General features: G+C 37.3%; 1 protein-coding gene across 2 annotated transcripts in view; it reads right to left on the bottom strand.

Annotated features, from left to right (window-relative positions):
• Positions 1–25,647, bottom strand: part of GRM7 (glutamate metabotropic receptor 7) — a 466,740-nt gene that overhangs the window by 192,381 nt on the left and 248,712 nt on the right. For both annotated transcript variants that reach the window (XM_087708909.1, XM_087708910.1), the window contains exon 4: positions 25,342–25,496. In XM_087708909.1, coding sequence (XP_087565035.1) covers positions 25,342–25,496 — 155 coding nt within the window. The remainder of the gene's footprint in view (positions 1–25,341; positions 25,497–25,647) is intronic.

The following is a 25,647-nucleotide window of genomic DNA, read 5'->3' as shown; positions in this document are numbered from 1 at the left end:
CAGCCTTTTCCACATGGGCCACTATTTCATGCACACATTGAGGGGACAGGGCTTCTGTTGTGTTCCCAATTTGATATACCTCAATTAGGTATGTCTCTCCATTTTGTACATGCTCAGTGGTACCCACCATGGAGGAATGGTTGGTGAAGTGGACATATTTTAAATTGATATATTTGATTATAAGGGAAAGGAATTCCTACCAATATTGATGACTGGAAGCCTCTTCTGAACTTTTTGTGTAAAAAAAATGAAAGAAAATGAACTTGGGAATTATGGTTTTGATTAGATGGGAAAGAACAACATGATGTAACTTTAGAAAGAGAGAGAGGTTAAAATTGTATTTAGAAGTGTTCTGAAGAAAAAACACTTCTTTATATCTTTTTTCGTTTTGTTTTCTTCAACTTTTTTATTTTCTTGCACTTCTTTCTTTTCCTTTTTTCTTCCTGACTTTATGTTCATTTGTATTAGTATTTATCACAAGTTTATATATACACACACACACAGACACACACACAAGAAAAAAATCTGTACAGAAATTTTAGACTACAATAACACCCAGTTGTTATTGAAAGAAGCCAGTTTCCTCAAGATTCGTCAGTAAACACCTGCTACTGGTCTTCTTTTTTTTCCCCTCAGCAAGCATGAACTTGATAGAATGCAATCCATGGGTGTGAGGATGAATGTTAACATTTAACCGATTCACTTCAGTTTAAATTACTTAGGATTTCTACCTTCAGATTTCTTCTGGTAATAATTGTTTTATCAGTGAAAGGGGCAACATATAAAGGAATAAAATAAAAATAGATTTATATATGAGCTTGCATTTTTAACTTATCAGAACATACCAAAGGGGGGGAAATGTTAATATTGTTTTCATTTGTAAAAAGGTGGGGGGAAATGTATAGCAGAGTAGCAAGGGCACAATGCTTGCTTATGATTGCATTCCCCAATCTGTAAACTCCATATGTGTTGAACTCAAATGCCAATATGACTAACATTCCACATTTCTGGAAGGCACCAGCTGGGAAAGTTTGATACAAGATTAAAAGATCAAAATATTAGTTGGTATTATTTTACCTCCAGATTTTTTATCTATACTATTACATGCTGCTATGAATTTGTATCTAGCACAAGAATAATATTGTAATACACATTGCAGTCCAATTAACTTATCACTGAAGCAGTGCATGGTGCTGTTCCCCAGATGCAGCCAAGCCACTAGTAGAAAGATACATGTTATATTTTCCTAGTTTTATTGTTAACACCCTGTTCAGCCTCCTTTGAGTTTCCTGCACAGATTGAACAGTTCTAATTTAGAATCTCTAGAGACAATTAATTAGCTACCATCGTGAAATTATGCAGGATGCCCAGGTATGGCAAAGACAGTTTTTCACTTTCCTTATCCTACTAAAATGTGTTACCTGAAAGCTTCAATTAACCAAAGAATGATGGGTAGCAGATGTCAATATTGAAAACCTGAGCTGGAATGTAAGAGGAATAAATGGTAGGAGTATGAATGAAACGTACGAAAGGAAAATAGATATAATACGTGTCTCAAAATTACCAACCAAAAAAGACAAAATTATAAGAATAAAACATATATAAATGAAAATGGGTTATTGGCTGGAATGGAAATGATTAATACATTCAAGGAAGTAAAAGTGTAGGCTAAATAATGAAGGAAAGTGTTAAATGTATCTCAAAAGCATGAGTTAGTCTAATTTAAGCAGTTGTAGATGAATAACAAAGTAGGAATCCATAGCATGGCGATACTTGTAATCTACACTTTACTGTTGAATGTCTATGAAAATTCTCAGTCGTCCAAGTCAAGGTTGTTCCAAAGGTATTTTTTCAACAGGCAACTGGACTACCTTGTTTTTCTTTGCCAAACATCTTCAAAGAAAAACAGGAAAGTCCAGTTGCCTCTTGAAAAAGCACCTTTGGGGTATCTGATTTTGAATGAATTTGGACTCAATATAAAAGTTGGTGACCAAAATGAGAGAAATATGTTTTTAAAAGTATAGTTATATAGAGACAACCAATGAGGATCATATTGCAAAGTAATATATAAAAGAAGAATGAGTCAGTCAAAAGAAAAGGAAGACCAAAAAGGAAGACTAAAAAAAGCTATGGCTGGATGAAGTTGAGGAGATGCTAAAGAAAAAGGGTGTGAATAGAATGTAAGGTGATAGATGGAAGGTCTATGACAATTTGCCATGGCCAACTCGCTGCATGATAACTTGCCATGAGCATTGCATCAGAGGACAACTCGCTGTGGGACACAATTTACACTAATATCAAAGAAATAGTGGAACAGAATCATTAAAGAAAGGATGGAAAGGGAGGGACAGAATGAAATGTGAATGGCAAAAATTAAAATAAATTTTATTTATTTAAAATAATTAAATAGAATTGTTAAATTATCCCACTGCAAGTTGTCCCATGGAAAGTTGGTGGTAATGAGTTGTCCTGCAATGAGTTGGTCATGATGAGTTGGCCATGATGAGTTGGCCATGGTGAGTTGGCTGTGGCAAGTTGTCCCAGTCCTCTCTGTAGATTATAATTGGGCAGAAGTAAGGACGATATACTAAAACAGAAATCTATGGACATATATATATTGAGTAGCATTTGTATAAAATGAAATTAGTTGCTTTGTCTTCCTTTCTAATTGCCTTTAATTCTTTAATTTGAATTTCTTTTGAACTTTCCAGGCTTTGTGCAATGTTGTATAGCTTGAAAAAGAATCATGTGATGGCTGTGGACAATTTGCATGGTTGTTGCACATATTTACACATAGAGTTTGAGTAACCTGCACTTCTGAGACTCAGCAGATAGAGAGTGCATTTTTTTCCCCATGAAAATACAGTCTGAAAGCTAAATTATTCTTTTGGTACCTGCCTACATTCCACTGTTTTCTTATAATGATATATCTGTCTGCTCAGATGGTTAACATCGGAGCTGGAAGAAAAGAATTACAAACAAACAAAAGAAAAAGAAAGTGCTATTGTTTAGCTTGAGTCACCGTGGTATGACTTAAGATCAGAAAAAAGTTATTTTCCTTTATTTTCTGAGAGTCACTGTGGTGGCCTTTTTATTGAATTCAGAGATTATTCAGTACCAAATAAGATACACTCAACTCTTCTGTCAATTCTACCAAAGTCTTTTGTATCACAAGAAAAGCTCCAAAAATATATACACAGGATAGGAATTTATTTAAAGGATGGTAATCTTCCCTCATAGGCTCACTGTGGGAGTTTTGCACTGCATGAAATTCTTGTTATACGATTAACAAAACCCACAGTAATCTCTGCTGATATTGTCACATCTAAATATTTCACTGCTTTAGGCTGTCCCATGTATATTTGTTTTTAACAACCAATTTCAGGCAATGTAAAAGGGCACGAATGTTGATTTATTCAAGCAAATATCTGCAGCCCATTTCCTGGAAACTTTATATGAACATTAAAGTTTCACTCTTAATACCTGCATCCTTCACCAATCATATTAAAAAGAAGACAGGAACAGAAGGCTGGCAGTTCATGTGTCATTTTAGGTGGGGTCAAATATAGCACCATTTGCTAGGAACAACATTTTATCATTATTATCACTGCCACCACCACACTGTTTCTCCTGAAGAAGCCCAGAGTAATGGATGGAGAGAGGGGGGGGAGAGGGAGAGGGAGGGAGGGAGGGAGGGAGGGAGGGAGAGAGAGAGAGAGAGAGAACAGGAATAGAAAGATAGACAGACAGACAGACAGACAGACATAGACAGATATAGAGATATATCAATCACAATGAACAACAAAGCAATATCACTGCTTCATAAAAAAACCCTTTCCAATCCAATATAGAAAAGACATTAAAGTACAGCAATTAATAGTCCTAAAAAAGTTCTTATCCTGCCTGTGTATGACTGAAGAAGCAAAACTTTAGCTGCTATTTAAAACCAGATTGGTCAAGTCTCTTTCCTTCTCCTAGAAGAGATTTTATAATCATCATCTACAATATTTTCAGAGGACAACCATCTGTCAGGGCTGATAGATGTGCACCTCCTGATGTATTTCTGAGAACCTGTGAAGTGTAGAAGTGGTCAGTTCACAGTGAAATAAGGTATGGTCTAAGGAAGGCAGAATAAGGATCCTTCTCATCTTTGCCTGTTGGTAAGTAGGAAATACATCTCCTTTTGCTTCCTGAGTCAAAATGTTAGATTTGAAATATTTAGGCCCAGAATAAGAGAAATATTACAATATTTATCAATGTGTAAATCCAAGTGATTAGTGTTTTTCGATCTTGGCAAATTTAAGATGAGTAGACTCAAGCCAAAACTTCCATAGGTTGAGGAATACTAGGCAATTGTTGACTACCCAAGTGGGCCAAAACCTTCCTCCCAGTAGTTATCAAGGATTGGAAGGAGAGGAAGTTGATACAGAGGTCCCAAGAAGATGGGGGTTGGTTGCAAGAGTAATATTTGAATCAAGTGGTGCATAAGAAAGCAGAATTCTTTTGGGTGATGAACAAGTTATGATCTGTAAATGTCACACGGGCAAAGCACAAAAGCAATTGGGATGAACCTTGATTACAATCATGTACCACTGTGCAGTTGAGTGGTTCCCTTAAAAAATCCACAACTTCACTAGTTGCTACATAAATATGTACCATTCCAGCCCAGAAAACACCTGCACATATGTTTGGCTTTCTGCCAGGTGCGCCATGGAAACAGAGTGCTAGAGGCAAAGCAGCCTTACAATACTTCGGAAACTAAAATTAATTCAAGAAATGGATCTTTTTTTATATATTTTGGTTGAAGAATCACAAATAAAGCATTCTTGAACCACCTGCTGCAAATATAATTCTAGGACCTGCTAAAAGTCAAAGCGTAATTCAAAAATATAATTTTCACTATAATCATGTATAATGAGAAACACCTTTATAATTATTGTGTTGTGAACATTATAATAAGATAATGTTACAGAACATAGCTCCTAGTGACCATATGAAGACATTCATGTGGTTTTCTTGACAATAATAAAGAAATAATGCTAGCATCTTCTTCCAGGATTTTTTTCTAAAACTTCCAGGTTTAGTGTACAACTCTGGCATTTGATGATGCTATTTCATCCCTGTTGTAACATTTCAAAATCACCCGAAGTTAAGCAGTTTCTCCCACAATACATGGACAATTAGTAAGAAACTTCAGTTTAGTCATTGTCTGAGTGACTAAAGGAGAAAATTCTGGTCCCCCCCCCCATCAGCATATAAAGGTAAAGGTTCCCCTCACACATATGTGCTAGTCATTCGCAACTCTAAGAGGTTGTGCTCATCTCCATTTCAAAGCTGAAGAGCCAGCACTGTCTGAAGACGTCTCCGTAGTCATGTGGCTGGCATGACTAAAGGCGGAAGGTGCACAGAATGCTGTTACCTTCCCACCAAAGGTGGTTCCTAGTTTTCTACTTGCATTTTACATGCTTTCGAACTGCTAGGTTGGCAGAAGCTGGGACAAGTAATGGGAACTAGGGATTCGAACCACCAAACTGCCGACCTTTCTGATTGACAAGCTCAGTGTCTTAGCCACTGAGCCACTGCGTCCCATCAGCATATAGCAAACCAAAAATAAAGTCATGTATTGCATTTTTGTGACTTTAAAAGATCATATTGGAAGAATCTGTGGTTAGAAAAGCTAGAATGGTCCCATTACGAATTAAAATGAAAAAAGAAACTGCATTAATTTGGTAACATGAACTTGCTGCAATAAAATTGCATTTCCTAGTCTCTTGAGACCTGCATATTAAGCAGTAATGCTTCCTGTGTTTATGAAAATTCTCCCAAAACTTTGCTTTACATTTATAATTTAACCACTGAATCACTCTGAGCAGGAAACTTAAGAATGCTATCCAGGCTGTCAGAGGTTTGCCATGCTTATGTAGCTGTCCAAAGGTAATTGGATGGGAGCTAATCCAATACTATACTGTATCCTCTTTTACATACATAACAAATAGCAAAATGTTAAAAGCAATAAAAATGGCATGCTGCCTGGATGGAAATACTACTTTGTTTCTTTAAAAGAAGTTCACATTTTCCTAACATTTAGATTCATTTTCCATCTGGCTTTTTGCTAACACAGACACAGACAAATAAATGACAGTTAGGGGCTTGCAGACAACATCAGTGCAATAACAATCATTTCCAGGGCCAGCAAGTGAAAATAAGGGCCCGCATTAAGGGAAGAGGTGCTGAAAGAGATCGCCACTCCTCACAGTCAATTTGTAAGACAGTAAATTTTCCCATCATTGGAAAGACTTTTAAGTCTCTCCAATGCTTAGATATCTGCAGAATAATTAAAAATCAATTAACATGCCACAGCATGAAGAAATATTTACTCCAATTGCCTTTGCAAGCCCAGCCATATTAAACAGCATGATTATTGAAATCCGCAAGTAGCTTGTTAATATTCAACATGTACCTGCTTGTACTGAATGTTTTTGCAGACAAAGAGCCGTACGGTATTAAAAAATATGACCTCAGCATTTGACATTTTAAATTAGAGAAATCAGCTATTAATTTTATGAAAAACTAGCTTAGATCAGCAATCATGTAAGTTGTATAAATACATTAGAAAGATCAGTATAGATAAAGGATTCTGCAAAGACTTTATTTTATGTACTGATTTACTGATGTGCAAGATGCACATAATGGTCAAGTGCAGGATGGTAGATAGATTTTTTTTGGCTTAATATTATAAATCATTGATTTCCGCTGAAGAAGAATATATATAGACATCCTAACAAATATGTTTTAATTGCTTCCATTAAACTTTTTAAGTATTTCAAAGCTCTCATACTGTATTTCTTGGACCACTCAATCATGCAAGTTCTGTTGGAAATCTGAGATTTAAGAAAGAAAAGTCTGAGTCTAAAATATACAATAGCAAGAACACTTGGGCTTCATAGTGCTTTACAGCCCTCTTCAAGCAATTTACAGAGTTAGTATATTGCCCTCAACAATCAGGGTCTTCATTTTACCAACCTTGGAAGGATGAAAGGCTGAGTCAACCTTGAGGCGGTGAGAATCGAACTGCTGGCAGTTGGTAGAATGAGCCTGAAATATCTCATTCTAACCATAGCACCACCAAAACTGGATCAGCACTTTGAGCTGAATGCTAGTAAAATATATACATACTAGTCACATTTGATATAAAGGACTCTATCTGCTGGACACAACTGCATTTTCCCAAGCTAATATCCTGACTGATTTTAGAGCATGTTAAGGTAGTCAAATACGACCTTTGTTCAAATCAAGAACAGAAGTAGCTTTTTAAGATAGTTTTTATATTCTCCATATGAAACCATTCTGGTTGTTGTTAATGTTAAGTGTGCATAGTATGCCTTTCCGGCACCGTTTCCAAGGTGCGGCTGAACTCAGTGGGTCTTACGTCTGAGTAAATCTGAACCATATTGTATAATGCTCTATTAGCTTGTGATTTCCTCACCTTTAATTCTGCAATGAAATTCAGTCAAGGAGCTGAAACTTTTCTCCTATTATTTGACAGAAGAATAATTTATAATTATAGTTATTATCCTGCTTTGTGGCTGTATTTGCCTTTTTTTTGTCAGAGGACAAGCTGAGAAAAAGGTGTTCATGAGAGAGAGAGGGGAGATGAGATGAGATGCACACTGCATTGCTGAAAAAGAAAACGACAATGAGATTACCACACTCATATGCCTGCATAATTAACATTTGAATGCTCTTAGCTACGGCATAAAAGTATTCCTTTAAAAAATAATCAACTTCAAGCAGCAGTGACATCTGTGCAAAAAAGCTGGTGGGATCCATTTATCAACTGCCACATCTTCACAGGAAGCAAATAGTTCAGCTCCCGGAGCTGTGCATTTCTTGTCTTCGTCTGGTTTTTAACTCACAAATATCTTTTAGAAGCACAATGTAGAAAAGAGAGAAAAGTGTGATCGGAATGTTAGGAAAGATAGGATGAACCTCAATGCTCCTGGTATATGATCTCCAAGGATAAAAAAAGACTTGAAGAAAATTGTATCATGAAGACTTGTAGAAAAGTAGTAATTCATGTTTAGATCTACCTAAAGGTAGGGGAGTGCGTAAAATTGTGTCCCTTTGGAAGCTTGCTAAGCCAAAGAATAAAGATAACACAACCAATAGATGTTCTTATCTGGCCACATGTGGTGGCATATTATATTTTTACTTGTTTAAATATATAATAATGTGTTATATTTAGTGATGGAGATATAATGCATCTATCTTTTTACATGGTTTCATTTTGTTATAGAATACAAACAATAACCAAGTACAATAGAAACTGGAAGCTATTTACACTATGTTACATTATTTTATGTTATGAAAAAGTTTGGTTCTTTGGGCTTAATGCTTAATATTATTTGTTGTCATTTATGAAAAGTAAAATTTTCAATTTTTTAATCCAACTTTCCACTTCTTGTGCTCTGAACAATATGACACATTTATGGTGAGTAAATCTGATTTCAGTGGTCAAGATGCAAGAAAATTTCTCAGGGGGGGGGTAGGGATAGGTATTCTTTAAGGAATTTGTTTGTTATTTCAGTTTACATAACTAATCCAATTTAAAGTTCACACAGGGTGGTATATAATTAAACCAAAGTAAAAGAACAACAAAGGACCAGAAATATTATTGCATAACCCAACTAGTGAAATGCTTGAGGCACATGATCAATCTATCTTAGAGCTTAGGGGAAAAAATCATAGAAAGAAGGAAGGAAGGAAGGAAGGAAGGAAGGAAGGAAGGAAGGAAGGAAGGAAAGAAAGAAAAAAAGAAAGAAAGAAAGAAAGAAAGTTCAAATTATAGGCTACTATTTCAGAAGACAGTTGCTACAATAGAAAAGTGTACTTCCTATCAAATGACACTGCTTAATTAATGATACATAAAGCATACTCACTCTGTCAGATTTTACAAGACATAATGTCAGTCCCTCATATAACCAGGTTTTATAGTTAGGGTTGAGTGGTAGCCACTCTGTGTTAGCCAGCACCTTGAATCCACCAGAAATGGGTTAGTAAAATACTATTGGCAACTAATGCTGCTTACATAGCAGTGTTGTCACAAGGCAATATGTAATGCTGCATTTGTATAAACCTATAGATTCCCAATGGCCATTAACAACTGTTCCATGTAGAATCTGCTGCAGTAGTGTAGATGGGAGGTAACTAAAATCTGAATAACAATGAATAAATCACTGGGTAGGCAGAAACTGGTAAAATGCTGTCCTGCTTTATTTTATTTATTTTCTTTTATTTATTAAACAAATTTGCATAGCCACTACCATCCTCCACCACCTGTGTGGTTTTATAAATTGAATGAAAACCATTCATATAAAAAAATAGTTTTGTTTCTCAGACCATATCGTCTAGGAAACTGCATTTCCCCTCCCCCCTAATATTTACAACCTTTGGTATTCTAGTCCCCAAACACAAGCAGTGCATCTTTCTTTCATGCTATGTCAATTTCATGTTGAACTTGACCCAAAATATGTCAGCTCTCTCTTCTTTTGGGTCAGTGTTTGGAGCATAAGCTTGGATAAAGGTTTTCACAAAGGCTAATCAATATTATTCAGTTACTGAATGAACAACAGAAGTATTTTCTGTACTATAACCTTCTTGTCGAAGAAAGCTACGCTTTCCCTTCATTTTTCATGTCCTGTATAGTAAATATTATGATGCTCAAATCTATTTCCAGTCCATTTCAATTTGCTGATGCCTAAGAGATCAATGTGTAATCAATTCATTTCATCTTTCACTGGCCTGAGCTTTCTCGTGCTCATTCTTGATACATTCCATGTTCTCAATGTAATTTTGTTTTTGCATCTTCTTTCCTTGCATGCCAACCTTGGTGACTAGATGCGTTCAAATTTTAATGTCACTATATGATAAGCACTATTGAAAGTAGCATGTTGAATACCATCTAATGCAGAGGTGGTATTCTGCTGATTCACCCTAGTTCAGGCAAACCAGTAGCAGCGGGAGGCTCCTCCCACCCACCCAGATGTCACTTGGATGCTCTGCACATGCGCAGAAGCGCTGTGCATGAGCGAAGCAAGTGCACACATACACATGCTCCCGGTTCCGAACTGGTAGCGAAGATAAGAGGAAACCATTACTGATCCAATGTATGGATCAGTAATGGTTTCCAATATTGTTGGCATCCAATATTGCCAATCACTCGATGTGGTTTTCTTGATAATATACAGGAATGCTTTACCATTGCCTGTTTCCATGCAATATAATTGCTATTGTCAGTATGTGGTCATCCACCTCCATCATTTATCAGTATCACTGATGGCTAATATGAGTGCTAGCTTGCTTTAGCAATTTTCACTTTGGGTGTGAATACTCATGACTTACATTCCCAACATTCTTTGCTGATCCCTCTCAACCCAATGAAGCAGTATAGCAATACTCCAGAGGAGGCTACTATAGAGAAGGCTGCTGTCTCATCCATGACCTATGAGCTATATATCTATGGAGATTCTCAATTATGCAGATCATGGTTGTCCCAAAGGTACTTTTTCAAAAGGCAACTTATTTTTTTCTTGAAGACATTTCACTTCTCACCCAAGAAGCTTTTTTAAAAAAAGAAAGTTCAGTTGCCTTTCAAAAAGTACCTTTGACCTGAATGACAACCTATGAGCTACATCCTTTTCTCCTGATTCATTTCTGAGAAGGGAAGGGATTTTCAGTAGGCCCTCGATTGCTGATGATGGGAATATTACATTCTGGTAAATTGTTACCTAATGTATCCCAATGCTTTGCTTTTTAGGGCTTGAAATGTAACATCCAGGATTTTAAATAATTAATATTACTGAATTCAATATTAATTATTGAACAATTAATTTGATTGTGACTTTCTGTTTGCATGAGCACTCAGGATGATCTCATTACATAGGTATATACTCTGTAGCATGCAGTATTGTTATATTGCAGAGGAGGAAGATACCTGCTTACAGAAGCTGTTACTTTTTCTACCATAAGTCAATCATCTGAGTACATGACAAGCTTCCTTTTTGGATTAGAGGAAGATAATATGCAAGAAACGACCTACATTAAAGAGGAATGTCAGAAGCAGGGCCTGTAGCATCAGAGATCAAATCTGAGCCCTGTCAGAGAAAGAAAAACAGAAACACACACACACAGGGAGGGAGGGAGTGGGAGGGAGGGAAAGGGGGAAAGGGGAAGAGGGGGAGGAAGAAGGAAGTGGGAGGAAGTAGGGAGGAGCAGTGGTGGGATTCAAATAATTTAACAATCGGTTCTCTGCCCTAATGACCAGCTGGGTAGGAGTGGTTGGTGGTCATGTGACTGGGTGGGCGTGACCAACTCAACGTCACTCATATTGATGGGCACTTTGCCTTAGCTGTTAATAAGGGTTAATCAGAGAGGCAGTTTCTGTAAGCAGGGCAATAAAGATTAGACTAGAAACAATTCCATAGTGTTTCCTTTCTGCCTTCCATACAGGAGTAGCCCTGTAAAGTGGAAAAAAACAAAATGAGATTTCTTCCAACAACTGGTTCTCCCAAATAGGTGTGAACTGGCTGAATCCCACCACTTGAGAGGAGGGAGGGAGGGCTGGCGGGCCCTCGGAGGAGAGCCTTCTCGGTGGCTGCTCTGACTCTTTGGAACCAGATCCCCCCGGAAATCCAGACCATACCCACTCTGATGGCCTCCAGGAAAGCCGTAAAAACTTGGCTGTTCCAGCAGGCCTGGGGACTGTTGACCTCACTATTGAGGTCCGGCCCCGACTAGAATGAATTTGATGGATGATTGTTGTTTTAAATTGTATTGTTTTTATGTTTTTTATATTTTGTTTGTAAGCCGCCCGGAGTCCCTTGGGATTGGGCGGCATATAAAAGTTTTAAATAAATAAATAAATAAATAAATAAATAAATAAATAAATAAATAAATAAATAAATAAATAAATAAATAAATAAGGTGGGAGAGAGAGAGAAAGAGAGAGAGAGAGAGGATTGAAAACCCAACTATGTTCTTCCCTTTTGCTGGTCCCATGAGACACTGCAGCTTCAATTACCCAAATTGAATTCCCAACTCTTAGCTGATTGCTACTGTGAGAAAAAATGTAAGAGAAACAAAACCTTCCTTTTCTTTTACCAACTGATATAGGATTATTGGTCTTTATGTCACATTCAGAGAGAGACACTTGAGCTCCATTGTTTTTTGAAAAAAAAAAGCTAAAAGGTCAAAGAAGAATTACATCCGAAGATAGGGAATATAACAGTGATAACTAATAGCAAACCTCACTGAACTAACTGAACTTGTGTTATAGGGGGAGGGGAGGGGAAAGGGGAGAGTGGAGAAGGGAGAGGGAGGGGGAGGGGGAGAGGGGGAGATGGGGAGAGGGGGAGGGGAGGGGGAAGGGGAGAGGGGGAGGGGAGGGAGAGAGAGGGGGGAGGAATAAGCAGTCAAAGTGGCACCTTTGATAGCCTGAGTAGTGGCTAGGAACATGGAGTATTATGACTGAAGAGATTCAAGTTCAAATCCACCTTCAACCATGACATTTACTAAATAATCCAAGAGCAATCTCTGCCTCTCAGTTTAACTTAAACTGATGGAGGAATACATCAAAAATACATCAATACAGCAAAAAATAACCATGATCTCTAAAAAGTACTATTATTCAATCCAAAAATAACATTGTAATAATAATTAATTATTAAGATTAACTAGCCAATATCTTCTGGAAGAATACTGTCTTTATTTATCTTCTAGAAGAATATTAAGAAAGTCCCTTAAAGTCCCCTAGAAACTAGTCTCCTTTGTTAATATTTCCCCCCAATAATGATAACGTTTCAAAGAATCAGAAACAGAATTTGGTTGAGGGGAGGATCTTCCACAAAAGTATCCTCAGGTAGAAGACAGTCTTGAAACTACTTGTATGTCAGAGCATTTAGAGTTGTGTCATTGCACTGTATCTCCCTCAACCTGTCATCATCAGGATCAGTTCAAGTAACTTCTTCAAGCTCTCCTATAGTGCCATGCAGAGCAATGAAATTGTTTGTATTGCCAGTTTAAAAATCTCATGAGAACATCAACATCCTGGGAGTATTTGCAATATTTCAACCATTGTTTAAAATTATGTTTTTATTCCTTTTATTCTCATTTACATACAGAAGCATAGAAAGAGGTTATGGATGCACTGCGTTCTATAGCATCCTATTGATGACCTCTGATATAAAACTAAAATGAGGAAAGAATTTTCCAACCACCTTTACTGTCTGATAGTTGGAACTTCAACACATTTCCTTAATCTCTGGGGAAACTATACTAACATGCATAGACTGATTCTTAGGTACCAATGTTTCACTATTTGAGAAAACTTAATGTTGACATAATTTGCCTTCAAGAAACACATATTAAGAAAAAAAGATGAGAAATCATTAATAAATAAAAGACTAGGGGAGGAATTTACAGCCACAGGGTCAAAAAAAAAAAATATCGAGTGGTTTTATAAAACCCCAATTTAAACTTGAACTACTTTCACTAGATGACCATGGCAGATTTGTAATAGTGGAAATTGAATTTAATGAAATTAAATGAATAGTAATTGGTCTTTATGGGCCAAATGAAGGAGAAGGTAATTTTTTTGAGTTTCTTATGGACCAACTTCTGCCTTTTTCGTATGAAAATTGGTTTATGTTAGGGGATTGGAATGGAGTGATGGGATAGAATATCTACTTAAGAGGATGAAACCCACCCTTGGTAAATTACCAAAGACATTTTTTGAGACAGTATGATTTTTTTTTTAAAAAAAAAAGTTATTTAGACATTTTGTTCAGTAAACACATACACACACACACACACACACTTATTCATAAAATTATTTTTACAATTTTCTTCCTGCCTCTAAATAAGATTTGGTAAAACCATCTGGAGAAAATGCAGACAGTTTTATTGATTTTTGTTGGTTAAATATGCGTACAGTTTATTGCTTATCAATACTAAGTAGCTCTGATTAAACAGAGCTTTTAAACAGAATGCCATATAAACTGATTATTATATAAGAGCAGTCTCCTTGTTTCCTTCAAATAATTACATCAGACAAGACCAGGCTATGTTAAGACTCATATAAAGTCATAGGAGGCCTATATTGATAATCAGTCTTTTGGACAATGACAAATATGTTTCACCAGCATGTCACTTGCTATATGCAAACGGAATTCTTTAAAAATAACTAATACAACATTATTGGATCACAACATTTCTTTTCTATTATTTGAGTACATTGGAACTATGGATACTTCAATTTTGTGAGATTTTAATTGGCAAAAACGTTAACTTCTGAAATCTGAATCTAACCTAGGTCAGTCACAGGGATCAGAAATTTAATCTTTCATACTCATGCTGGAGCCCATCTTCAGGAAACTTCTCTGAATATGAGGGTGGATTCCAGCATAAGTCCAAAGGTTCAGAAGGCTAAACTTCTGATCCCAGTGAGCGATCCAGATTGGAACCTGCAACCTCAGATCCTCAGATATATCTGAGATATATCTATTGGCCTTCATTCATAATATTAACTTCCATAAAAATCCTGAAGTATCAGTCTCAGCTGGATGATTTATTTATTTATTAATTTCTAACTCAACCAAGAGATTCTGGGAGGCTTACAGTGATAACAACAACCTAATCCATTTTAGCTCATCTCAAAAAACTAAGCAGTGCAAGATTATTAACACTTAGATGAGAAAACTCTAAAAGAAGCTAGGACTGTAGACTAGACTGGATAAGTCAAGGGGAAAAATGGAAGAAAGCAATGACACACCATTTTCACATACTTAGAAAGATGACTATCTGGATATATCCACAAAGTGACCAAGATTTGAGCTTAATTTGAAAGAAACATATTTTTTCATATCCATCAGTCTCAAGACACTTTAATTCCCAGCTTGGTGACTTCTAAGATGTATTATACTTATAAGTTATCATTCTATATAGCAGATTGGAAAATTCGGTAGAATCCAGAATAACTTTAAAACTCTTTGGAGATATCACTTTTAATGCAAGTGAGATACTAAGACATCTCAACTCTCAGATTTTTCTCTTTTTAAAAATGAACAGAAGAGCCCTGAAAAATACCCCACATTTAACAATAAGGCATGCTGGTCTTACATTTTAAATAATAAAAACCTTGAAAAATTATATTTATTTTCATTGGAAATTATTATTTTCTGTTCTAACTGCTTGTTTATGTTTTATTTACTGATACTAAATAGTTTTTTGAGGGGAGGAAAGGACCAATCTCTGCGGTATGCATGCCACTTTTTTTTTTTAGTCACTCATTTTAGCACTCTTTGTCTTATAAAACCACTGGAAAGCTCATTATCAAGAAAATGATGAAATAAAACTTAAAATATAAAACAAATTGTCATATTAACACAAAGGCCATAATAGTTTTTTAAAATATTTAAAATGCAACATGTACAGCATTGCAATAAGATTTAAAAAAAGGTTTTCATCATTTGGTTTAACACTTTATCATTTGACTTAAACAGATGGAGACTCATAGTTTTTACTACCGGTTTATCTGCCTTCCAATAGAGATATACACTGTCTTGGGAATAGCTGGATATACAAATATGATCTTAAAATGTCCCTTCCCATTTCAATTTGATGTACAGTTTAATGATAAAACAGAAAATATGGCAGCTTCATTCATGATTCTGCAAACCTTCCTTCAATAAGGTTGAGATAGTTAAAAAGAGCAGTGTGACTTAATAAACACTTCTACGGAAATATGACTGAATCCTGCTAATTAACATTAACATATAATCCTGAGGTTCTTATGACAAGTTCAAATAACTATCGATTATCACTATAGAAGCCTTGGTGGTGCAATGGTTAGAGTACAATACTGCAGGCTACTTGTGCTGACTGCCGGCTGACTGCAATTTGGCAGTTCGAATCTCACCAGTTTCAAGGTTGATTCAGCCTTCCATCTTTCCAAGGTTGGTAAAACGAGGACCCAGATTGTTAGGGGCAACACGCTGACCCTCTAAACCACTTAGAGAAGGCTGTAAAGCACTGTAAAGAAGTATATAAGTGCTATTGCTGTTGCACTGATATTGGATATATGATATCAAAATAGTTTTAAAAGAGGTAGACACTAAGAAATGAGCAGTGATTATTCATGAAACATAAAGATCCCCATGGTCCACATTTGGAACCTACAGCTTCCCTCCACATTTAAGAAAATCCTACTTCCTGAACTCTGTCTGTAGATAAAACTAGGAAAGGTCGGTATTGAGAAAATGTAACTGATCTTCTTGGATGGATGGATGGATGGATGGATGGATGGATGGATGGATGGACGGACGGACACTATAGGTTTTCATGGATGAAATAGATAGACAGAAAAGTTGAGCTGTAAAAAAAACTGAATTGACTAATTACATTTCTAAAGTTTATCCAAAAACAAAAACCTTCTCATAACCTTTAAGACTCACAAGTCAGCCCAATCCCATTAAAGCAAATTCCATGCCTTCATATTTGGATCTTAAAAGAACCATTCTTCACCCATCATTTTCCCTAAATGCTCAGGAGTGAAATGATGGATGTTAGTTAACAACAATGACAAAACTGAAAACTTGTCAGGAATAGCTGCTGGAAACTTTAACACATGCTGGTGCCGACTAACACATAAAAACCAAACCATCAAAGAATGAGTATGATAGCCTGTTTCTCTAGTTTTGAAAGGAGGAGAGGATGGGAGTGTAACAATATTTTGAAGGAAAACATGAAAAAGATGTTGCATGATAATTTAGCAGCAGTTAATTCCTGGCCCATTATACTTCAGTTACAGATAGAAAACAAGGAAAAAGAAAATAACAGGAAGAAGCCTAATTGTCAGGAACAAAACATAATATTAATATTCTTTGGCTAAGAATTTAGAGTCCTTCAATTGTATCCACATTGTTCTGTCATAATGTGGATTCATTTTCTTCATTTCCCAGCTCTGTCTGCAGTTTATTTTGATTGTTTTGTGCTATCTTTATATATTATGGTGATTATTTATTCCCTTCTTATCATCAGGTATATTTGAGTGTGAGAGATATTTGCATTTCTAACCAGCTGTAAGGTTGTTGTAGACCACTAGAACTCTTCTAGGCACCTGGCTTTTACATAAAGCATTATCCAGTGACTGTATAGCAAGTCACAAGAAAATTTCAGGTAAACAACTACATTTTAACAAACATTTTCTGGAAAAGCTCTTAATTACCTGGTAATCCTAATAATAGTGAGAAGAAGATATCTATTTCTAGTAAACTATATCATATTTTAATACTTTGCCCTTAATCCTCTCTTCTTCACAATACCCACAAAGTTACTAATAGGTTTCCTGGGAATGAAGGTCTTGAAAATATAGAGATTCTAATGAAGAATGGGAAAGTCCACCTCAATGATGGGATTCAAAATTTTTTACCTGATTCTGTGGACGTGGCTTGGTGGGCATGGCGTGGCTTGGTGGGCGTGGCAGGGGAAGGATACTGTAAAATCTCAATTCCCTCCCCACTCCGGGGAAACATTACTGCAAAATCCCCATTTCCTCCCTATCAGATGGGACTTGGGAGGCAGAGAATAGATGGGAGTGGGCCAGACAGAGATGGTATTTACCAGTTCTCCAAACTACTCAAAATTTCTGCTACCGGTTCTCCAGAACTGGTCAGAACCTGTGAAATACCACCTCTGGTCCACCTCTATTAAAACACCTTGTAGTAGCAATGAACCTCAGGAATTAAGATGTTGTAAGATTAATAATCCTTATTCAAACCAGTCTTAAAAAGTAATTATTAGGGAAAAGAAGAACTAGTTGATTTCATGATTTATGCCATTCTGAACATATGGAGAAGGAAATTGAATAATGATTTTGTACCTTGGCACACCTGAGCCTTTCTATTATAGAGCCTCTAATGATTAAATAATAAAACCTCAATGACTTATTTCCAGAAGGCTATGATTCTCTTATATATGACTTCCCTTTCTGGCAGGACTAGAAATACAGAATGGTTTTCTTTCATAAGATTGCTTTTGAGTTCCAACAGAATGTTTAAAAAGATGACAAGCTACATTTCCCATACTGCTTGTTCCAACAAGTGAACAAGGAGTTTGGAGAAGCCATGTGAGTGGGAAACTATTCAAAAGTGTTCAAATATGCATCAGATCAATTGCAAAGGCAAACCTAGTAATTGACTGATCATTTGCCATCATGTTTCTTAGCAATTTATTCTTTAATTTAGTTCGGTTTTTTATACTTTTTAATGGATTTATTATTTGTTTTATGCTGTTCGGAGTCACTTGCTTATAAGACAGATGCTTATGTAAATTGGTTTAATAAATAAAATAAACCACGTAGACATTTTCCATGATGATCTTTTCACAAGCTAGCCATTCAGATGTACCCCGCACTACTGCAATCAAGTCCATTCATCTTCCTGCCGATCATTTGCTTCTTCTATTGCCTTCCATCTTTTCAGATTCTACAGACTTCTCAAGTGAGCTAGGAGTATATGCAATGATCTGTTTGCTTTCCTAGCTATCTATTGGTATTCTCAGGAATATTCTCCAACACCAAAGTTCAAAAGTGTCAATACTCTTTCCATCCTGCTACAGAAGTCCAATTTTTCTTTTCATAGCAAATCCAAGGCACAATCATTTCCTGCCTTCTAATTCTTTAAGACATCAAGACACGCAAAATACACTTTCTAAGGACTTCATAACTACCCTACCAAGTACATCTTTTTTGCTTATTTCTTGTCAACTCTAAGGATGATTGATGCACTGGTTATCATTAGCATGGTCTTTTTAATATTTAATCTTAGCCTCATTTTCCCCCCATCCTACTGAAGCTAGCAGATCATCTGCATTTTCATCTGACAGAATAGTGGCAGCAGGTTACTGATATTTCTTATCCAGTTTTAAAACTGTCATATTCTTCCAATCCACCCTTCTTTGATATACATTCAGCATATAGATTGAAGAAATATGGACTATAGCTTTATCTCAATCCTTCGCTGGCTTGCAACTGACTGTGACTTCCTATGCTGTGTGTAGGTTTCTCATGAGTACATAAATAGGTTTCTCATGAGTACATTTTCCTAAGGGCATTGTTTATTTATTAAAACTGTAAACAACAACATGTACACCAAGCTCACAGCCAAGTACTGGTAGCTGGCTAAAGTCCCCTAAGCAAAAGCAGAACCAAAGTTTAAATATGTTTGACCTATTAGACAAAGGCCATTATAGCATGGAGGATTGTGGATAAAGCCATTTAGGTGACCTTATTATTAGTACCTTCCTTTTAGTTTAGTATGCTAGTGATGCTATTTTTAAAATTCTGATCAGTAAATAATAAAAATTAGGTTTACTAGGCCACTGGCTACGGGAACTAAATATATTTAGCCTAATGAAAAGAAGGCTTAGAGGAAAAATGATAGCAGTCTCCTGATATTTGAAGGACAGTCACAGGGAAGAGGGTGTCAATTTAATTTCCATACTACCTGGAAGCAATGGGTGGTAGAATGTCAGAAGGAGAACCAACCTGAAAATAAGGAGGGATTTCCTGACAGTGAAAACAATTAATCAGTGGAACAACTTGTCTTCCAGAGTTGTGGCTGATCCATCCCTGGAGGTTTTCAAGAAAAGATTGGACAATCGTTTGTCTGGAATGGTATAAGAGCCTTGGACAGAGAGTTGAACTAGAAGACACCAAGGTCCCTTCCAGTCCTATGACTCTATGATACCATGGTCCATGCCCAATTCTTACTCCTGTTGCCACTTAGGATTAATCAAGTATGCTATGAATATTTTATTACAAGGGCCTCTTTCAGCAATTTGCATGTATTGAGCAGGTGAGGAGGCATCTCATAGGCTTGTAGTCAGTGATGTGCAGTCAGGGGAGGCAGAGCCTCACCACTGTCATCATGAAAAGAAAAAAAATGTAAAAGGAAAAAGGCAAGAGCTGAGGTCAGGCTGAGCTAGTTGTTGCCAAAGTCACCATGGATGACTCTGCTTAGTGCTTAACTGTTTAAAAAAGCCTCTAAAAAAGCACCCTTTCACAAGGAGAAGGCAGGAGAACGATGTGCCTCATCTAGTCTGACTTTAGGCATTTTGTGATCACTTGAGTAGAGTTAAGCAAGGGTTAAAAGCTGAAAAATTCCTGATGTATATGAGGCACATCGGTCTCCTGCCTCCTCCTGTAGAGAGTGCTTTTTTAGAGGCTTTTTAAAACAGTTAAGCAGAGTCATCCACGGTGACTCTGGCAGCAAATAGCTCAGCCTGACCTCAGCTCTTGCCTTTTTCCTTTTACATTTTTTTTCTTTTCATGATGGCAGGCAAGAACAGAGTTGAAATCCTCTCTGAGACAGCTGGAAAAGGTACGTGTGGGTCGGAGGGAGAGGGAGGAATTCAAACTTCATCCTCCTGGTGGAGGGCTTTGGGCAAAGGCTGGAGGGAAGTGCTCTCCCTCCCCAAGTGTAGTTTGATTGCAGGCAGAGCCACGTTGTCTTTTCAAACCTGTAATCAGTGAAGCTGGGCTGGATCATTCCAGAGCTGGGGGAAAGTGTGTGTGCTCCAGTATGGCTCTTTGACTGGCTTCCTGCCTCCTCCTGTGGTCTCCCTGACTCCCTCCAATCCAACTTTGTGTGTGTCTGTGTGTCTGTGTGTGTTTGAGAGGAGAAAGGGAGGGAGAGAGGGAGGAAGGAGGGGAAGGGAGAAGAAAAAGAAAAAGAAAGAAGGAAACTTATTTCGCAAAGGAGAAAAACAAATGCTGTCACTTTAAATCAGAGCTGAGCATGCCTGGCTGTGGAATTCTGGGAGTTGAAGTCCACAAGTCTAAAAAAAATTGTGTCAGCACCTCACCAGCCATAGACCTCACTGCACGTCACTACTTGTAGTGAATACAGCTCACATGTGAATGGGGAGGTACCTGTTGTCATTACATCCCCCATTTCTTTTCCATGTCTTTTCCATGTGCAAAATGGTGGAAGGGTTGCCCCAAAGGGATAATGAGTATTGTTACATCATTTATATTGAATAGAACAGAAAAAAATACATTTTGCACCAGCATTATACATACTGTAAACCTACAACATAGAAGTAACTTAACTTTTATACTTTATGCAACAACAACTTGAAGAACAGATTGTGCTTGTTTGTGTCTAATAGCAATATCAATTTGTATGGAGGGATACCTTTTACCACCATAACATTCCATAGCTTTACATGGTTAACAAAATCAAATGCATTTTTTAAATAAATGAAGTATTTGACTTCTGTTTTTGTATTCTTTGGCTTTTTCAATTACCTATAATGCATCATGATTAATGACCCTTGTTTCTTGGCCTTTTCTAAAATCAGCTTGAACATCTGGCATTTTTCTTTCTATGCAGGGCTCTAATCCCCAATGGATGATCCTAAGCATTATTTCTCTAGCATGAAAATTTAGTTCTTTGTACAATAGTCTGCATACTTTAAGTCTTCTTTTTTTGATATTGGAATGTAGGTTGACCTCTTCCAATCTGTTGAATATTGTGTCATTTTTCCATTCTTCAGGTTTGCTGGAATTGTTAGAATCTTTACTGATTACCCTTCTGGTTCTTGCCTTTCATATTATTCTGTAAATAATACATTAGTTCCTGTAACTTTCTGACCAGGTAGAAATACATGATCTTATAAATAGAGAATATCTTCCAAAGTAACTTGGATATTGACATACCTATTGTACACAGTTTCAATACAGTTCTTCCATGTTTGATCTTCTTTGAATCTAATTGTTGCATATTCAATATGCAAATACCAGCTGCGACCTGATTGGTTGGTCGTTTTGACAGTTGGTCTGAGTGCTAGTATAAATACCCTGGCAGTTGCAGGAAACGTTTGAATCGCTTGTCACCTGTGTTATAATAAAGATCTGTCTTGCACATGGCTCCTGCGTGTCAATTCCCTCACAACAACAACCCACACGTTTACAATACTGGCGACGAGGATGGGATTGATATGCGATTCCCGCAGAGCCTAACAACATCAGCCAACATGAACGCAGGAAAAAAATTTTTTTTTCCTTTCCTACATTGAGGGCCTGTCAGGGCCACCGCTATGGCCAGCAAGCGACATCAACAGCAGCCTCCGGTTGTAGCCAACCTCAGTAAGCTCCAGGCGCGGCCTCCATCCGTCCGAGGGACGGGCTTCCTACGCTTAACCTCGACTGGAGCCGCCGCCGCTACTCAGGGACGAGCTATGGACCGTGATGGCTAAACTGCGCCAGCTGTGCCTGCCTGCCTGCCTGCCACCAGCTGTTCCTACGGCATGCCTGCCACCAGCTGTTCCTACGGCACTCCAACCGCCTCGTTCCAACCGCTGCGTTCAACAACAGCCTCGTTCTCCAAGCTGCCACCTAGCACCACCGGCTACGCTCTGTCAGCCTGTCTAAAGCCTCTCCAACACTAGCACACTCACAACATACACCAGACTGTCCTCTACACCATGAGCACCAACGAGAGCCTCCTTCCGCTGCAAAGGCCACCGCTTGCTTCTCAAACCAACGAGAGCCTTCCTAAAACCAAAGAGAGCCTTCCTACAACACAACGAGAGCCTCCCTGCTGCAAAGATCCCAAAGGACCTGTTTTTTTTTCCTGGTTCTAAAATTTAGCTACGAAGCTGGGCATGCGCAGAACTGGGGGGAAGGAGAGAGATTGAATATGCAAATACCAGCTGCGACGTGATTGGCTGGTCATTTGGTCTTTAGAACTGGGGGGAAGGAGTGTTGCATATTCAATATGCAAATACCAGCTGCGACCTGATTGGTTGGTCGTTTTGACAGTTGGTCTGAGTGCTAGTATAAATACCCTGGCAGTTGCAGGGAACGTTTGAATCGCTTGTCACCTGTGTTATAATAAAGATCTGTCTTGCACATGGCTCCTGCGTGTCAATTCCCTCACAACAACAACCCACACATTACAATACTAATATTATGTATCTTTTAGGATATCAATTTGAGGCTGGAACAGCCTTCTGAGTTCAGAGGCTTTGGAAAACTTTGTTTTTTCATGTCTGTTTCCAGCTATAGTGTATTTACAGATATCATTGCAATATACTGCTTCTCTAATCTATCAGCTTTGTGAAATTCTTTGTGAAATTCTTCTTGAGATCTTTGTCTTTCCTGGTTTGGCCTTGTTCTTCTGTGCAATTTTCATCATCTGTTCTTAGATTCAGTTTGCTCTCTTCTGTTCTTTGTTCTCTGGCAGTATCTTTTTGCATTCATCTTAAGAATATTTTGATATCATTCCACAATTCCTCTGGGACTCTATTCAATGATGTTCAGGACTTCAAAGTGTTTCTTATATTCCACTTTAAAAATGATGGATATATGCTCATCATGGAAACTAGTCATATTGTTTTAACCTTACATTTTAGCCTAACCTGGAATTGGGACATGAACAATTCATGACCTGTTCCATATTTGTCATTGGATATGATAACATTTTAATTGAGTACATCCATCTCTTTGTATCAGTAATATAGACAACTATATTTCTGTGTTAACTTTCTAGTGATGTCCATGTATGTAAGCATTGCTTCAGTTGCTTGAAGACAGTATTAGTTAGAAAGAAGTCCTTGGATGGGCTGAAACTGGTAAGTCATTATCATGCTTCATTTCTCTTTCTTGAGCCTCACAATCCAACTTCATTTTCATCATTACTATTTTGAACTTTGGCATTTCAGTTTTCATACACAAAGAACATATCTTGCTTGCACGTTCTGTACCTTTCAAATTGGATTTGAGCACAAAACTCATCAAGCTGCTGCTCTTCTGGATCAGTGGTTGGAGCATAAGCTTGGATAACCATCATATTAAAGGGTTGTCTGCAAAGGCTAATTGATATTATTCGGTCATTGACTACATTGTACTCTAATGCCATCTTTGCTATATCTTCCCTATGTAAGAAAAGCCATCCTTCTTTTCCGTTTGTTTTTTTAATATCCTCAGTAGTGAATGGTATGATCTTCTGACTGAAAAGGGTCCAACTTTACTCTATTTCAATTCACTAATGCCTAAAATGTCAATGTATAGCCAGTTCATTTCATCTTCCATTTTATTGACTTTTCCCATGCACAGGCTTCCCATGTTACATGTTCCCCCTATATTTTTGTTTTTGCATCTTCTCATCCTGCATGGCAATAGCAGCAACTAGATTGTCCAAAGTCTTTAATCTAGCTCTATCATAAACACCATTAGTACTATGAGAGTTCCACAGTTGTTCTTTAGTAACATACTGTGTATCATTTGACTTGAGGGCTGCATCATTAAGCATTAAGTCATTAATCACTTTAGATTATCTATCCTTGTCATTTTTGGTAAAGTACAGAAATGATTTACCACTGTCTTCTCCTAATCAATATGATTTCACTGCTACTGTCATTACCTCCAACATTTTCATATATTACTGCTGCCTACTAGAGATGCCTGTTTGATTCAGCTAGGCAATTGGAGTGATCCCCATGCTGGAAACATATACTGTTGGTGAACAATTTCATAAGCATCCTTTGATCATCGTCCTTACCCACATTTTACTGCCACCAATGAAGCAGCTAAGGTGGTGTTGAGATAGGAGCTGTAGTCCTATAAGTAACAGAATCATCTACTTGGAAACAAACAGACCCATCTCAGAAATTCAACAACCAAACAGAGTACAGGCTACGAAATACAAGAGGAGTTGAAGTCCAACTGCACTAGATGACTAAGACTTATTTCATACCAGACTTGGGAGGTACCCAAGAACAAAAAGGGAATCTCCAAACAAACAGGCCGACATCTGCATACATAATCCTGGATACTGCTAAAGAATCTGCTGTGAGTTGCTGTACATATGACTGCATTCATCAAGAGTCTACATCAGTACTCCAGACTTTACTAGTGTCTTATGTGATATATAACTATAGCATTGCCAGCAAAGCATCTATGCTTCAAATACCTACTGTGCTATTTCTTGCCATCAGAAGTGATTCAAAGCATTGACTGTATACCTCCCAAGCCTTTAAAAAAAACAATGCTTAAAAAACCCCCTACTTTACAAATAGCAGCATTTGGAAGGGAGGCAGATTATCAGCATCCTGATGGCTCCTCTTCAACTAGGTTGCATTGATGTTCGTTTTCTGAAGATTGTGATGTATGAAAAATATCTTTATACGGATTCAGTTTGCACAGTTTGCCTTTACATAAAGCATCAGCAAGAAAAAATAAATGAAGTATACATGGAGGCCAAGAGAATAGGTAGGGCTTACCTTCAATGGTTGCCCGCTTAGGCAAGATGGTGATTGCTCCCTCTGCAACATCTTCTTGTTGAATTACTGGAGACATTTTGGAACCCCAAGTGTCTGAAGCCACCCACAGAAAATGACCAATTTGATCAGCTCTTTTTGCTGCTGTGAGGATTTGTCTGTAAAGAGGAAACAGTTATCATTCTCAGAGGGATAAAGAAAAAGAGTATATTCATATGGTGGAACATTCACCAGCAGAAAATAATTACCTAACAAGCCAAAACAATGAATCCTCCAGACTGGAAAATCAGAAATAAAATAAAAAAAACC

This window comes from Thamnophis sirtalis, unplaced genomic scaffold, assembly GCF_051295495.1.
Source record: "Thamnophis sirtalis isolate CommonGarterSnake01/CBP01778 unplaced genomic scaffold, rThaSir2_p1.2 scaffold_3, whole genome shotgun sequence".
In the NCBI taxonomy this organism is placed as follows: domain Eukaryota; kingdom Metazoa; phylum Chordata; class Lepidosauria; order Squamata; family Natricidae; genus Thamnophis; species Thamnophis sirtalis.
This window is presented reverse-complemented; position numbering and strand designations above follow the sequence as displayed.